Source organism: Ochotona princeps, chromosome 3 (genome assembly GCF_030435755.1).
Source record: "Ochotona princeps isolate mOchPri1 chromosome 3, mOchPri1.hap1, whole genome shotgun sequence".
Classification (NCBI taxonomy): Eukaryota; Metazoa; Chordata; class Mammalia; order Lagomorpha; family Ochotonidae; genus Ochotona; species Ochotona princeps.
Window position 1 is genome coordinate 87,380,063 of NC_080834.1, and position 12,609 is coordinate 87,392,671.

Sequence of the window (12,609 nt, forward strand, 5' to 3'; positions counted from 1 at the left end):
CCTGAGGTCACCCAGTTGTTGATTAAACACACGCAGTAAACTTTGGGGCACTTCCAGTTTGGGGCTACTACAGGCTGCTGGCCCGACCTCCTGCAAAACGCAGCCTTCCTTCTCGGGGCGAGCACGCGCTCCGGCCTCCCGGACCTCGGCCGGGGACGTGGCGGGGACCCGGGTGGGGCCCTCACCCGCGGCCAGGGCGGACCCCGGCCTCCTCCCTCCAGCCCCGCCTCTCGCTCGCGCAGGCGCAGCAGGCGCAGGCGCGAGGCCGAGGGAAGCCCACACAGCCCGGGACTGAGCCTCCCGCCTCGGCCGGGGGTGCGGTGGTCTGGCCGGCGACGACCGGGACCGAGCGCGTCGGGCGGGCCCTCGCGGGCTGCGCGTCGCCATGGGCTCGGGCTGGAGCAGCGAGGAGGAGCGGCAGCCGCTGCTGGGGCCCGGGCCCGGCGCCGGGCCAGCAACTGGCTGGAGAAGCCGGGAGGCGGCGGCCGCGGCTGCGACGCTGCCCGTGGTGGCCCCGGGTCCCGGGCGCGTGTACGGACGGCGCTGGTTGGTGCTGCTGCTCTTCTCGCTGCTCGCGTTCGCGCAGGGCCTGGTCTGGAACACCTGGGGCCCCATCCAGAACTCGGCGCGCCAGGCCTACGGCTTCTCCAGCTGGGACATCGCGCTGCTCGTCCTCTGGGGGCCCATCGGCTTCCTGCCCTGCTTCGCCTTCATGTGGCTCCTGGACAAGAGAGGTGAGGAGTTCACGGGGTCCCGGCGGGTGCTGCCGCTGCAGTTCCTCGGGGCACAGGCACCTGCCCACCTCCAGGCCTGCCAGCCACCTCCCTCACGCAGCTCATCGGCTCCTGGGCTCATCGGCGGGGTAGTGTGAGGTGACCGGGTGTTATTGACATCTCCTTGCTGACTAAGGAACCCTCTGTCCCCAGGGCAACGAATGTGGGAAGCCTGCTATTGTATCGTACTGTATTTTTTAAAATTTTATTGAGGTCCCCTGTATGGCTACACACTGGATTTTGGTCAAGTTGTGTCTTATTGTGGACGTCAGCGCATCCTCGTGCACGTACCAGGTGTGCGTGCCGGGTGTGCGTTTGACGCCTGACCCAAATGACTAACGCTTCCACTTCAAAGGGATTTGGGGTGTCTGGAATGAAAACTCGGATATCAGAGCAGTGATGCCCAGATGTCTGGAAGTAATGAGTTGTGTTTGTGCAGGAATAGACGACTGTGGCCCCGGAAGGGACGCTCTGCTATGACTAGTTGGTGCTGGTGGCAGTTTTGTGGGTTTTCGGCTGGAAGCTGTGCCTCCCACGCAAAGCTGGTGCAGTAGCCCTACCTAGAGGGGCTTTCTGGACCCTGGGCTTTACCACTTGCTACGGGGAGTCCCTGAGAAGGGGAAGGAGGTGGAGGCAGGAGACTCGAGGCCCTGAATTGCACTGGACAAAGTGTGGGCTCAGGATTGGTAGGGATGCTCTGGCCCCTTTATGTTTGATGGTTGGATCGTGTTGGGAGACCATGTAGTATTATTTGTGAGTTCATCTTCTGTAAATTTTGCTGAAATGAGTTCTTTTAGACATGTTTGGGAAGTTGTCTTTGCCCGCTGGAGCTGCTGTGATGAAATATCGCATACTGGGAGTCTTAAGAAGAACAGATTTGTTGCTCAATCGTGGAGCCTGGGAAGTCCACCGTGAAAATGCCAGGAGAATCCATAACCTGTGAGGGCTTGCTCACTTCTCTTCCTTCTTTTTTCTTTTTTTGAGATTTACTTATTTTAATTGGAAAGCAGATATATGAAGAGGAGAGAGAAAGATCTTCTCTCTGTTGGTTCACTTCCCCAAATGGCTGCAATGGCCAGAGCTGAACCAATCTGAAGCCAGGAACTAGGAGCTTCCTCTGGGTTTTCTATGTGGGTACAGAGTCCCAAGGCTTAGGGTCATCTGTTTTCCCAGGCCACAAACAGGAAGCTGGATGGGAAGTGGAGCAGCTGGAACACGAACTGGTGCCTATATGGGATCCCCGGGGACCTGTAGGTGGAGGATTAGTCAATTGAGCCACCTTTCTGTTCCCTCTCTTTTCCTTTTTAAAGGTTTATTTCATTCAATTGGAAGTCAGAGCTACAGAGAAAGGGTGTGGGAAAAGACAGAAAAATTCTTCATCCATGGGCTCACTTCCCAGGTTGCTACTAAGGCCAGGACTGGGCCAGGCTGAAGCCACAATGCTGGCCCCAGGGATCGCTCTTTTTTTTTTTTTAAGATTTATTTATTTTTTATTCCAAAGTCAAATATACAGAGAGGAGAAGAGAGAGAGGAAGATCTTCCGATCACTCCCCAGATCACTCCCCAAGTGACCGCGATGGTTGGTGCTGTGCCGATCCAAAGCCGGGAACCAGGAACCTCTTCCAGGTTTCCCACGCGGGTGCAGGGTCCCAAAGCTTTGGGCCATCCTCGACTGCTTTCCCAGGCCACAAGCAGTGAGCTGGATTGGAAGTGGAGCTTCCGGGAATAGAACCAGCACCCCTATGGGATCCCAGCGTGTTCAAGGCGAGGACTTTAGCCGCTAGGCCACTGTGCTGGGCCTGAGGGATCGCTCTTTGATAAGGGTATTTATCCTCCTCATGGGACCTCTGCTTTTAATCACCTGGAAAGGAGTCCTCCTCCCAGATCCTAATTCTATCACTTTGGAAGTTAGGATTTAAACATTTGAACTTGAAGGAGACACAACATTCAAACCACAGCCAATGTCAAGTATAGATAGGTATGGAATTGCAGTTTTCTCATGCATTCACATTCATAGATTTTTATAAAAAAGCAGCTATGCCCTTCCTTCATACCCTTCCTCCCCAACAGTTCTTTCACAGGAATCCTAGGAAAAAGGAGTAAGGAACTATTGATTGGGAATTCATATCAACAATGTGATGTAGGGAGGACAATGTTAGGCATAGAGACTGTATCCAAAACAAAAAGAGAAATAGTTCTTCACGCTCTATCATAGTGTCCTTCTGATCAAGGATTTTAAGAGGCCCTTGGACAAACCGGATTACTTTCCAAGTTGTGTGACAAGAATAATAAAAGGTCTAAAAAACATGATGCATACCATGAAGCAGAAAGGGTGTGTCTCCCTTCAGAGAAAATCATCACATCGACTATAGACCATATGCAGGGCAATTGAAAGAGGAATTGGGCTTCCTATACATCGTTCTAGAAGGAAGAGCTAAATGAATAAAGTTACCAACAAGGGTAACTCAAAGCAGCCCAAGGCAGAACCTTCTCGCCACAAAAGACATCCAGCGAGGACATGGGCACTACTGGTGCAGGAGTGCCAGGTAGAGCTGGTGTGTGGCCAGAGGTTGTGAGCTCAAGGCTCAGAAAGGGTTCTTTGTCCCAATTGGAGATTCTTTGTTTGGGGTTGTTTTGTTGGCTTTTAAATTATAAGTCATGTGGATTTTGTGAGTTTCTGCACTACTTTTGCTTTGCTTGGTTTGTTTTTGGTTTTTTTTTGTTTGTTTGTTTGTTTTTGTTCTCAGATTCCATCTCTGCATTTAGTGTTGGTTTGTCTCCTCCTATTGGTAGCAATTCCTTGGTGGCTCCTGAACAAGGTAGGCTACATTTAGTGGTGTCAAATGACAATATTACAGCAAGCTTTGTAGATCTGGCTAGCTCTTAGGGGCAGTTCCTAAATGAGAGCCGGAAGGCGCACACCTGCGAAGCAGGGGCAGAAAACTTGAGTTGTGTGAACTAGAAACCAGGAACCAGAACTGTAAGGGAGAGAAAGCGATTGGTTAGCTGCTTGTGATTTTTTTGGCACAGGTTAAAACAAAAAGCACTTCCTTGTTACTCACTCTGGTAGGCTGGAAGCTCTTGTTTTCAGGAAAAACTGGTCTGTTTTGATCATTCTATCTCCTTACAGTTTCAGCTTGATTTTCTCCAGTTTAGCAAAAGAGGTTCCATTGTTATTTTGTTTTATTTTGTTATGATTAGCCAGATAAGTAAGAAACTACCTCTGCATTTCTTACACGAAGTTACTTTAGATGTTGTTTCAGAGTTCCTATCACTAATTTTGTGTTTTCTGTTGGTTATAGCTGTGGAAGATAAAATTTAAAAATTCACTAAAGGTAATATATGGCTGTTCAAAAAGTTTATGGGGAATGAATATTAGGAAAAACTGTACTTTTTTGGTACAACAGTTACTATTTTTTATTTTTAAGTAAATTACAGAGAGACAGGGATAAACTAAGAGAGATCTATTGATGCTGGTTTACTCCCCATATGATCACAATGACTGAATCTGGGCATTCCAAAGCCAGGAACCATAGCTTCTTTCTGGTCTCTCACATGAGTGTAAGGGTGCAACTGTCCATGTATTTAGGCCATCCTTCACTGCTTTCCCAGGCATGTTAGTAGAGGCTTGGATCAAAAGTACTTGAATTGGTGCCCTAATGGGATGCCAGTTACATGGGCAATGGATTTACCCACAATGCCATAGCACCCCCACCCCCCGTTATTTTTTTTTTTAAGGTTTATTTATTTTTATTTGAAAAGCAGAGCTACAGAGAGAGAAGGAGAGACAGACCATCTTTCCATCCTCTGGTTTACTCCTCAAATGGCTGCAAGGGACTGAACTGGGTCAGTCAGGTGCCAGGAGCTTCTTTCTCGTCTTCCATGTGGATGCAGGGGCCCAAGGACTTGGGCCGTCTTCTGCTGTTTTCCTGGATGCATTAGCAGGGAGCTGGACGGGAAGTGGAACAGCCAGGACTTGAACCAGCACCCCAGTGGGATGCTGGTGCCACAGGTGAAGGCTTTGCCTACAAAACCATAACACTGGCCTCCCCGGAGTTATCTTTTAATCGCATTTTTCATGAACATGTTGAAGTGTGTTATATACTTCAATGTAGCTGGCTCTCTTGCCACTGGTGTACTATTTGTAGATACAGAAAGCAAGCTCTCAGCTTTTTCTGGACACTAAAATACTTTGCTCCTGATAGGTAAGTGGTGTCTGGCCTGTATGCTGCCATGGAGCTCTCTCTCAACTTTCCATAGAAGACCACATGTCTTCCCATGACGTGTTTGGTGCCGTCTCACCCCTTTTAATTCAGCAGTAAGGAGACAGGAAGAGACTAGCTGGTTAAATTTTAGGAGAGCCAAGAGTAGCTGTGTACTAAAACGCCAAGTGGGGAAGGTTTCAGGGTGAGAGCTACCCCACTCTGCTGAGCACTCCTGATGGAGACCAAGATGGCAAACAGTAAAATTCAAGGGTGACTGTGCCAGAGGCTGATAAGTGGTTTTTTTGGGGGGAGAGGGTGGGCGAATAAAACAGGGAAAAGGAGAAAGGGGATGCCAGGTGGTACTCTACTTTATGCAGTGAGTCAGGGAGGGCTTCCCACTTACTGTGTGTTTGGGCAGATACCTGAAGTACAAAGAAAGCCTGATGTGTTAATTATGGACAAGTGTATTTTGGTCCAAGGCAATGGCCAAGGCAGAGATTCTATGCTTCTTTATCATAAGCAGTAAACAACAAGGAGGCCTGTGGGAAATGGGAAACGGGGGAAGAGATAAAGTCAGAGAGGTAGTGGGGGCTGCATCATGCTGGGCCTTGTAGACCATGGTGATGTTCACCATCAAGGGGTGAGTAGGGCTTCCCCCACGGACAGGCTTTGGGGAGAAGAGCAAAATTATGACTGTGTTGTCATCTTGAGAGTAGGAGCAGAGCAGGGAGACCAGTGAGGCTGGTGATGTGACCCGCAGGGGAGCTGACAGAGGCTCCTCACTAGGATGGTAGCAGTGGAGGACTTGAGAAGCGGGTGGCTTGAGAATACATGTTGAAAGTAGACAACAGGATCTGTTGAGGCAGTGGATGGGGCTGGAGTGTGAAGAAAAAGTGTTCAAAATGGCTCATAACTTCTTAGCATAAGTGCTTGGGAAAATAGTTTCCATGGACTGAGACGTAGAAGGCTATGGAAGGGGTAGTTTGAGGGTAGATGATACAGAGATTTGGGCTTTGAAATACTAGCAGACATCCCTGTAGACAGATGAGGTAAACTGTCCACTCAATATATGGAGTTCAAGGGAGAGGCCTTAATAGGGACCTGACTTTTTGGGGGCTGGGTGAAATCCCAGGGAAGAGTGGAACTGCTGCAAAGAGGAGGACTGAGCCCTGGGGCGTTCCGACACTCAGGAGCTGCTAGGGAAGGTGCAAACAGAGCCTTGCATTTAGCCACAGGACGCTCTTTGGTGTCCTTTACCAGAATGGTTTCCCTGCAGCAGCAGAGTAAGTTCAAAAGGAAATGTAAGAAGAATTGGAGACAGTGAGCATCGGCATTTTTTGAACAGTAACAGGACTCTAACTGGAGGGAATGTAGCTGCTGGGGATTTTTGGTGGTAGTAGTGGGTATGTGTGTGTGTGTGTGTGTGTGTGTGTGTGAGAGAGAGAGAGAGAGAGAGAATGTGTTCCTTAAAGATTTATTTTTATGGAAGAGACAGATTTATAGAGAGAAGGAGACAGAGAGAAAGATCTTCAATCTGCTGGTTCACTCACCAATTGACTACAGTGGCTAGAGCTGAGCTGATTGAAGTCAGGAACCAGGAACTTGTTCCAGGTCTCCCATGTGGGTGCAGGGGACCGAGGCTTTGGGCCATCTTCTGCTGCATTCCCAGGTCACAAACAGGAAGCTGCATCAGAAGTGGAGCAGTTGGGAATGGGTACTTGCAGGTGGAGGTGAACCAGTTGAGCCACTGTGGTAGTCCCTGGGATTAAAAAATGTTTTTAAAAATAAGAGTTAATAGGGCCCGGCGGCATGGCCTAGCAGCTAAAGTCCTCACCTTGAAAGCCCCGGGATCCCATATGGATGCTGGTTCTAATCCCAGCAGCTCCACTTCCCATCCAGCTCCCTGCTTGTGGCCTGGGAAAGCCGTCAAGGAAGACCCAATGCCTTGGGACCCTGCACCTGTGTGGGAGACCCAGAGGAGGTTTCTGGTTCCCTGCTTCGGATTGGCGCAGCACTGGCTATTGCGGCTCACTTGGGGAGTGAATCATCGGACGGAAGATCTTGCTCTCTGTCTCACCTCCTCTCTGTATATCTGACTTTGTAATAAAATAAATAAATCTTTAAAAAAATAAGAGTTAATAAAGCATATATCTGTAATACATTATCTTAGTGGATCCAGTAGAAAAGGTTGGTCCAAGATGAAAGCACCAAAAGCCAGTTGTTCGTTGATGACAGAGGACACAATAGAGTATCTAGATAGAAATGGAGGTGGTGGGTAGCGGGAACTTTTTGAAGTTTTTTTTGCGGGTATTTCTCATCAACATTGTTGCTTGATAAGTGAGGGTACGGCAGTACTTATTGGAAGAAGATAACTTAGGAAGCAAATTTCTAGGAAAATAGAAAATGTACCACCTAGAATATCATAGTAAGATTGTTGGAGAGCATCAAGAACCTGCATTAAGTGGTTGGCCAGTTCATTTAAAGTGAGACCTGTCAGGTGCATTCTCTTTCAGTCTGTTCTGTTGGACAAGGCACAGGCATGGGTTAGGTGGAGAGATAATTAGCCATAGTGCACTTTTCCAGTTAGATAGGCTGACAGAGTAAAAACCCAAAGTAAAGGGGTTATGTGAAAGTGATATAAGCAAAGATCAAGAATATTGGGGCCAGCAGGGTGACACAGCAAGCTAAGCCTCTGTCTGTGTAGCTGGCATCCCATATGGCTGCCAGTTCCAGTCCTGGCTGGTCTGCTTCTGTTCCAACTCCCTGCTAATAGCTTAAGAAACCAGCAAAAAATGGCCGAAGGCCTTGGGACCTTCCACCTGTGTGGGAGACCCAGATGAAGCTCCTGGCTCCTGACTTCAGATCAGCCCACTTCTGCTGTTACAGTAAATTGGGAAGTGAACCAATGCATGGCAGATTTCTCTTTCGTGCTCACTGTCTCTCTCTGTCTGTAATTCTACCTTTTATTTATTTATTTTTTTAACTGGCTAATCTCATCAATCCATTTTGTACATTTAGTAAGCATCAACTCTGCCCTACATAACTCTTAATGCAATTCACAGCACACAAATGGTTATCATATTAAATACATAATCAACTCAGACCTCTCAACAATGAGGAAATTAGTAAACCATCAAATGGACTGCTTACCATACACTTTCCTCATAACTAAATAACACACAAAAAAATCAGAATAATATTTGTCATCACTCTAAACTATTGCCAGCAACTGACGGAAACTGCCAATTTGCCATATTCATGTTCACAACATGCTAAATATACTCTGCTGTTACTTCATCCATGGAATGCCTACATGCCTAGAACAGAGAATCTTCAGCATCTCTTGCTGTGGGACCTGACTTGCAGCAATCTATCTTTAGATCAGAACTCCATGGGCACTTGATGAACTCCACCTTTCCATGTTGACTTCCTTATATGAGAGAGAATATATGGTATTTATTCTTTTGTGATTGACTCATTTCACTGAGCATAATAGTTTCTAGTTGGGACCACCTGGTTTTGAATAGAATAATATCGTTCTTCTTGACAGCTGAATAATATTCCATTGAATAGATGTACCACAGTTTTTTTAACCATTCTTCCTTAGACGCACATCTGGTTTGTTTCCATGACATTGCTATTGTGGATTGTGCTGCTGTGAATATAGGATTACAGATCCCCTTCTCATATGCAGATTTCACTTCTGTTGGGTATATTCCTTAGAGTGGGATTGCTGGGTCATATGGCAAGTTTATTTGCAATTTTCCAAGCACTCTCCATATGGATTTCCACAATGATTGTACTAGCCTACACTCCCACCAGCAGTGAAGGAGGGTACCTTTTTCCCCACATCCACACCAGCATGTGTTGTTTTTCGAATTCTGAATGTAGGCCAGTCTCACAGGAGTTAGGTGGTACCTCAAGGTGGTTTTCATTTGTATCTCTCTGATGGCTAGAGAGCCTGAGCATCTTTTCATATGTTTATTAGCTATTTGTATCTGTTCTTTTGAGAAACGTCTGTTCATTTCCTTTGCCCATTTTGCTACAGGGTTTATTTTTTCACTATCCTTGGGTTTCTGAAGCTCTTTGTAGATCCTAGATCTTAGTCCCCTGTCACTTGTGTAGAATGCAAAATTTTTTTCCCATTCTGTTGGTTGTTTCTTCACTTTTTAAATTGTTTCTTTTGCTGTACAGAAACTTTTTAGTTTGATATAGTCCCATTTGTTCATTTTGGATTTGATCGCCGTTGCTTTAGGCGTCTTTTCTAAAAAGTCTTTCCCTGTTCCTATATCTTGGAGTGTGCTTCCTATGTTTTCCTTTAGTAGTTTAATGGTTTCTGGGTGTAGATTTAAATCCTTGAGCCAATTAGAGCTGATTTTTGTAATCCTACCTTTTAAAATAAAAGGAAAAAATAGAAATTGAGTAAAGAATCCAAGTTGGATAAAAGGGAAAAGAAACATGAATTGGATGTGAAATAGTGATAGACTCCGAAGTTGTCATGTATTTTTGGAACAAGAATTTGTTGTAGTACAGCCAGGAGCCCTGAGCGGTCTACAGAAACAGAAGAACAATAAACTCCCTCCGAGACCAGGGAGAGGAGCTTTCTGTGGTCCTTGCTTAGTTCCAGTACTGGATCCCCACCCTCTCTTTTTATTTTTTTATTTTTTTTTTAATTTTTGTTGTTTTTGATCCCCACCCTCTCTTGCAATGACCATCAGGGTCGCCCTGGAGCCCCCCCCCCCCAAGCAAAACAAAACAAAACAAAACAAACAACAAAAAAATGAGAATAGACAGAGAACAACTAGGAAAGCTTAGAACTAGACAGGAAACGGTCAGTGGGGACTCACACATACCTTACTAGGTAGAACACGAAAATAAATTACTCCTAACTAGGGTATGGAGGATTTCTTTGCACACCCCTCCCAACAGTGTTCTATGCCTCAATGGGTGTCACATGCCTTGCTAAAGGTATAAGCCAGTTTAGACTACCCTAAAATCTGCCAAGTTCAGTAAAAATTATGCTTCAACACAATAAACCGCTAAATACTAAAATGAAAATAGACATGAGATAGCTGAATGGTATCCTATAGCCAATTTAAGGTAGATAGAAGCCAGTTGTATACAAACTATTATTGAAATGTTAAGGAAGTAGTCTCAGGATGTGGTTAAGAACTCGCATTGTCTAACATATCAGTCACTCAATACAATGTTAATTAACCCCATAATGTTGGAAACTGTTGTTGATGTTATGTTATGGCATTTAATTGGTTGGAATGATATTCTGCCAGCTATGTCTTCAGACTAGAGTAGGTCTCCCCAAGAAACTGTTGAATTGAGCTGGACAATAAGATACTGGACTCAATGCATGACACATGCTTCCATTGAAAGAAACAAGACTAGATTTGAACTGTAATACTGCAATAAGGTGGAGAAATCCACCATAGGGGGGACACAGGGAGGGGATGGGGGAACATCAGAGCCTATGAAATGTTGTTATAAAATGAAATGCAATAAAAATATATGTAAAAAAAAGAATTTGTTGCAGTTAAGAGGAAAGAGAGATCAGTGTTGAGGCATGAGGTGGTGGACATAAAATGATGTCTTGGATGCAGTTATGATAAAGATAGGATCAGAGAGTAAGCAAAAGAAGACGGCTGAAGTAAAAAAGAGGGCATGAGGATGGAATGAGGGGTCAGAGTACTGAGATACCAGTTCATGAAAAGGATTGTCCCCAGTTTTATAAAAGGATAGTTACCTTACCATTTATTTATTTATTTTAAGGGGTTATTTACTTATTTATTTTTATTGAAAAGGCAGATACACAGAGAGAAGGAGAAACAGAGAGACGATCTTCCATCTGATGATTCACTCCCCAAGTGACCACAGCAGCCAGAGTTAAGTCGATCCAAAACCAGGGGCCAGGAGCTTCTACTGGATCCCTCACATGGGTGCAGGGTCCCAAGGCCTTGGACCATCTTCTACTGCTTTCCCAGGCCACAAGCATGGAGCTGGATAGGAAGTAGAGCAGCCATGAACCAGCATCCATATGGGACTCCATATGGGAGTTGAGAGGTGAGGATTTAGACACTAGGCTATTACACTGGGCCCCCTGACAATTTAATAATGAGACTATTGTGTGTGTGTGTCTGTGCCCGTGCACTTTTAAAAAGATTTTTCTCACTTTATTTATTTGAAAGAGTTACAGGGTGAGAGATAGATGAATCTTCCGTCTTCTGTTTCAATCCCCAAATAGCTGCAACAGCAAGGGCTGGATCAGGCTGAAGCCAGGAGCCAGAAGCTTCTTTTAGGTCTTTCATGTAGGTGTACAGGTCAAGGACTTCTGTTGCTTTCCCAGGCACATTAGCAGGGAGCTGGATCAGAAGCAGGCAGTACTTAAACTGGCACCCTTATGGCATGTTAGCTTAGCTGATGGAGGCTTTACCCACTCTGCCGCAGCGTTAGGCCAAGAGCCAAATTTTTTGAGCAGTGAAGGTGAGTGACCTGGAGATAGATGTAATAGTCCATAGACCACTGACCACAGCAAGGAATGGTTAGTGAAATTATATATCAAAGGCTGTTCTCCCCATGGCAAAGGAGTAGGAACTAGATTTATTCTTCCATACTAAACACAGAAAAACCAAAATAATAATCTTCAAAACAGCAGTTTTTCAAACATTATACTGTGGACACAGGGCAGGACAGTACGCCCTAGAAAGTCTTTACATGACAGCTTGGAGAAAATTTTCAGACTGCAGCACAGACGAGGGGAGGTCAAGAATTTCCCTAGGTTGAGCAGTTTTCCTGAATTTAGAGAGTTGAGAATTCAAAGGGGCCAATGCAATCATAATCGTCAAGGTAGGAAGAAAGGAAGAAATCTCAGAGAAAGTCCTACAGAGGCTAGCATCTCGAGTTTTCAGCTAAAATGACATCAGGATGGAGCAGATTAAGCTGCCACCTGCCTGCTGATACCAGCATTCCATATCAACACTAGTTCACAGCCTGACTGCCCCACTTCTGATGCAGCACCCTGCTGATGCACTGGGGAAAGCAGTGGAAGATGGTCCAAGTATTTGGGCCCTTGTCACCCACCGTAGGAGTCCTGGGTGGAGTTCCAGGCACATGCCTTGGCCTCACTCAGCCCTGGCTGTTGCAGCCATATGGGGCATGAACCAGCAAATGCAAGATCTCTCTTTCTCTCTGTATTACTTTGTCTTCCAAATAATTAAATACATCTTTTGAAAAATACTTTTTAAATTATTTTATTAGATTTATTTATTTTTATTGGAAAGGCAGCAGATATACAGACAAGAGGAGAAACAGAGAGGAGGAGATTCCATCCACTAATTCACTCCCCAAGTAGTTGCAATGGCCAGAGCTGAGCCGATTCGAAGCCAGGAACCATGAGCTTCTTCTTGGTCTCCCATGGGGGTGCAAGGTCCCAAGGCTTTAGGCCGTCCTTGACTGCTCTCTCAGGCCACAAGCAGGGAGCTTGGTGGGAAGTGGGGCCACCAGGATACAAACGGATGGCCATATGGGATCCAGGCTCATGCAAACTGAGGACCTTAGCCAATAGGCTACCACACAAGGCACAAATGAATCTTTTAAAAAATTTTTTTCAACTGAGCACTGGC

General features: G+C 45.8%; 1 protein-coding gene across 1 annotated transcript in view; it reads left to right on the plus strand.

Annotated features, from left to right (window-relative positions):
• Positions 1–74: 74 nt before the first annotated feature.
• Positions 75–12,609, plus strand: part of SLC49A4 (solute carrier family 49 member 4) — an 86,779-nt gene continuing 74,244 nt past the window's right edge. The window contains exon 1 of the mRNA XM_058661979.1: positions 75–734. Within this exon, the coding sequence (XP_058517962.1) occupies positions 386–734 (349 nt within the window). The 5' untranslated portion in view covers positions 75–385. The remainder of the gene's footprint in view (positions 735–12,609) is intronic.